Below are 2,421 nucleotides of genomic sequence, written 5' to 3' on the forward strand. Positions count from 1 at the left end.
AAAATTAGGGTTTCACTGTTTCAGTGTATATAGTCTCGTTTCCATATATCCAACCCCAACGCCTTCAACTCCTTAGAGAACTCGCTGCCTCAAGACCAAACAAGCAAAATGGTACGTTTTCTCCCTTAATTTATTGTATATTCCTTTGAATCAAAATAGACCCTATTTTCCTAGTAAGACTTGTATCAGCTTGATATGCTGTTATGTAAGATTTCTGTTTCTCAAAATTCAAGAAGAAAATTGAATGGTGATCTTAGATAGGTTGTTCAACCTATTATTACTGGGTTTTTTTTTTTTTTTTTCTCTGTATCAGTAATATTTTGTTTATTTATTTGCGTGACTGTGTGAGCTTAGAGCTTTTATATTAGTTTGATTCTAACTAAGGGAAGTACTCTGTGTTGCATTCATCTTTCTAAGCCATCTAAGTTGATTTTGAGCTAAAAAGTTTCTTCCTCATTAGGTTTGTATGTTTAGTTAATTATTTTTTAAAACTTTGGTTACCCAAAAGAGTGGTGTATATTGATCAGTTTTGAGGGTATGTGTAATTTTTAAATTTTAATCTATTTTGGGAGACGGTAGATAGAATAGATGATAGCCGATGGAGGGGAGAGAGAAGAGGAAATGCAAATTTCAAAATTGAAATTAAAAACTAGAAACAAAAATTAATTTCAAATAGTTTGTAGTCCTAATTTCATCTCAATCCCCTCTCTTTCATGAAAAAACAGAAAAATGAAAACATTATTAAATGGGCTTCAAGTTTTAGGTTTTCTTTTGTGTATTGGGGCTGAACTAGATGATAATATTTTTGGAGTAAATAAAGGGAATTATTATTATGAGACTGAAGCAAGTGGTTTATGCAGTCATGAGTCTGGAGAATGAACTGTTTATAATGACAAATGAGTGATTCGTTTCATGTTCTAGACCTTATATTTTCCTAATGCAGACGTTTATTTTAACCAATTGTGCATATTGCTTTCATATTTTTTTAATCTTTGATCTCTGGTTCTAAAATAAGATACTATTTGTATTTGAACCGGAGGGTAATTCACAAGGTGTCTGTTGGCTTGGATATGTCATTTGAAATATGTGTTTTATATGAAGCATGACTGACAGTAATATGTGTATTACTTCTTGTTGGTGTTTTACTCAGTGTTCTTATATCTTTCTGCTAATATAGTTTTATCAATTCTTTTAAGAAATTTATTGACACACTAATTTTGTTTTAAGTGATGGATAATAGATGTTAAATCACATCCAAGCATTCTTGAGATTTAAATTTGGAATGTTCATAATGTCTATACTTTGTCTCTCTACCTAACAGCCGAAGCAAATCCATGAGATTAAGGATTTTCTTTTAACTGCAAGAAGGAAGGATGCACGTTCTGTCAAAATCAAGAGGAGCAAAGATGCAGTCAAGTTTAAGGTCAGATGCTCAAAGTACCTTTACACACTTTGCGTGTTCGATAAGGAGAAGGCTGACAAGTTGAAGCAATCCCTCCCTCCAGGTATAGCTTTTCTTGTTAAACTGTGTGTCATTGAATTTTGAAGATGGTTTAGGCTACTGTCATTTGTGAATTTAGATGGATGAAACCGTGTACCTGGTCTCATATATCCCATGTCTTTCGGCTAGTATGACCATGGTTGTCTGTAGTGTAGCTTGGAACAAGGTGGATACAACCTCTTGAATGAGTTTTTGTTGAGATGACTTTTGAGTCAGAGAACCTGCTTCTTATTCTTATTATTTAAAGAGCATAGTTATAACTAATTTGTTTTGATTTTTTATTTGTAGGTTTGAGCGTGCAGGACCTGTGAAGGATTTGGGTAACTCTGCAAAATGCAATGAAATCTTTTTGAATTTTGAAAAGTTCATTTCTTGATAGGACTATGCTGGTGTTGGATGTTATGCCATTATATTTGGCGTTTTATGTGTAGACTGAAGTTATTTTCTAGTGTTTATGGATCCAGCTGTTTGGAGTTTATGCTCCCAGTTTGGTGATTAAATAGATTTTGTGCTACTAGTTTGGAAGGAAATGAAAAATGAAAAAGAAGCCTACAAAGCTTATCTCTATATGAGTCTCCTGGTCACCAATCACCATGAACCAATTCCAGTTGCCATTCAAACATGGTTCAAATTCCACACGCACGTCTGCTGGTGCGTGAGGATTTTTTTTTTTAATTTTGCGTAAATTGAATTAATTTTTAATTTGGTGAGTGTTTTAAGTTTACATACATTTGGTGAGTGTTTTAAGTTTGCACCTCACCACCACCACCGCCACGCCCTCCCCTCTGATCACCATCGTCACCTCCCTCTTTTTTCTTGTATCTCATTCTCTCTCTCTCTCTCTCTCTCTCTCTCTCTCTCTCTCTCTCTCTCAATGCAGATCTAGATCAAACACCAAACCAAGCCTCCCACCACTCAGT

At 34.4% G+C, this 2,421-nt stretch overlaps 1 protein-coding gene across 1 annotated transcript; it reads left to right on the forward strand.

Annotated features, from left to right (window-relative positions):
- LOC147280065 (large ribosomal subunit protein eL38z/eL38y) lies at positions 1 to 2,068 on the forward strand. The gene is made up of 3 exons (XM_086250919.1): positions 1 to 111; positions 1,322 to 1,505; positions 1,790 to 2,068. Exons 1-3 carry the CDS (start codon positions 109 to 111, stop codon positions 1,810 to 1,812), a joined length of 210 nt encoding a protein of 69 aa, XP_086107045.1. The 5' UTR covers positions 1 to 108; the 3' UTR covers positions 1,813 to 2,068.
- The last annotated feature ends 353 nt before the right edge of the window (positions 2,069 to 2,421 follow it).

Source organism: Dryas octopetala, chromosome 7, assembly GCF_963921425.1.
Source record: "Dryas octopetala chromosome 7, drDryOcto1.1, whole genome shotgun sequence".
In the NCBI taxonomy this organism is placed as follows: domain Eukaryota; kingdom Viridiplantae; phylum Streptophyta; class Magnoliopsida; order Rosales; family Rosaceae; genus Dryas; species Dryas octopetala.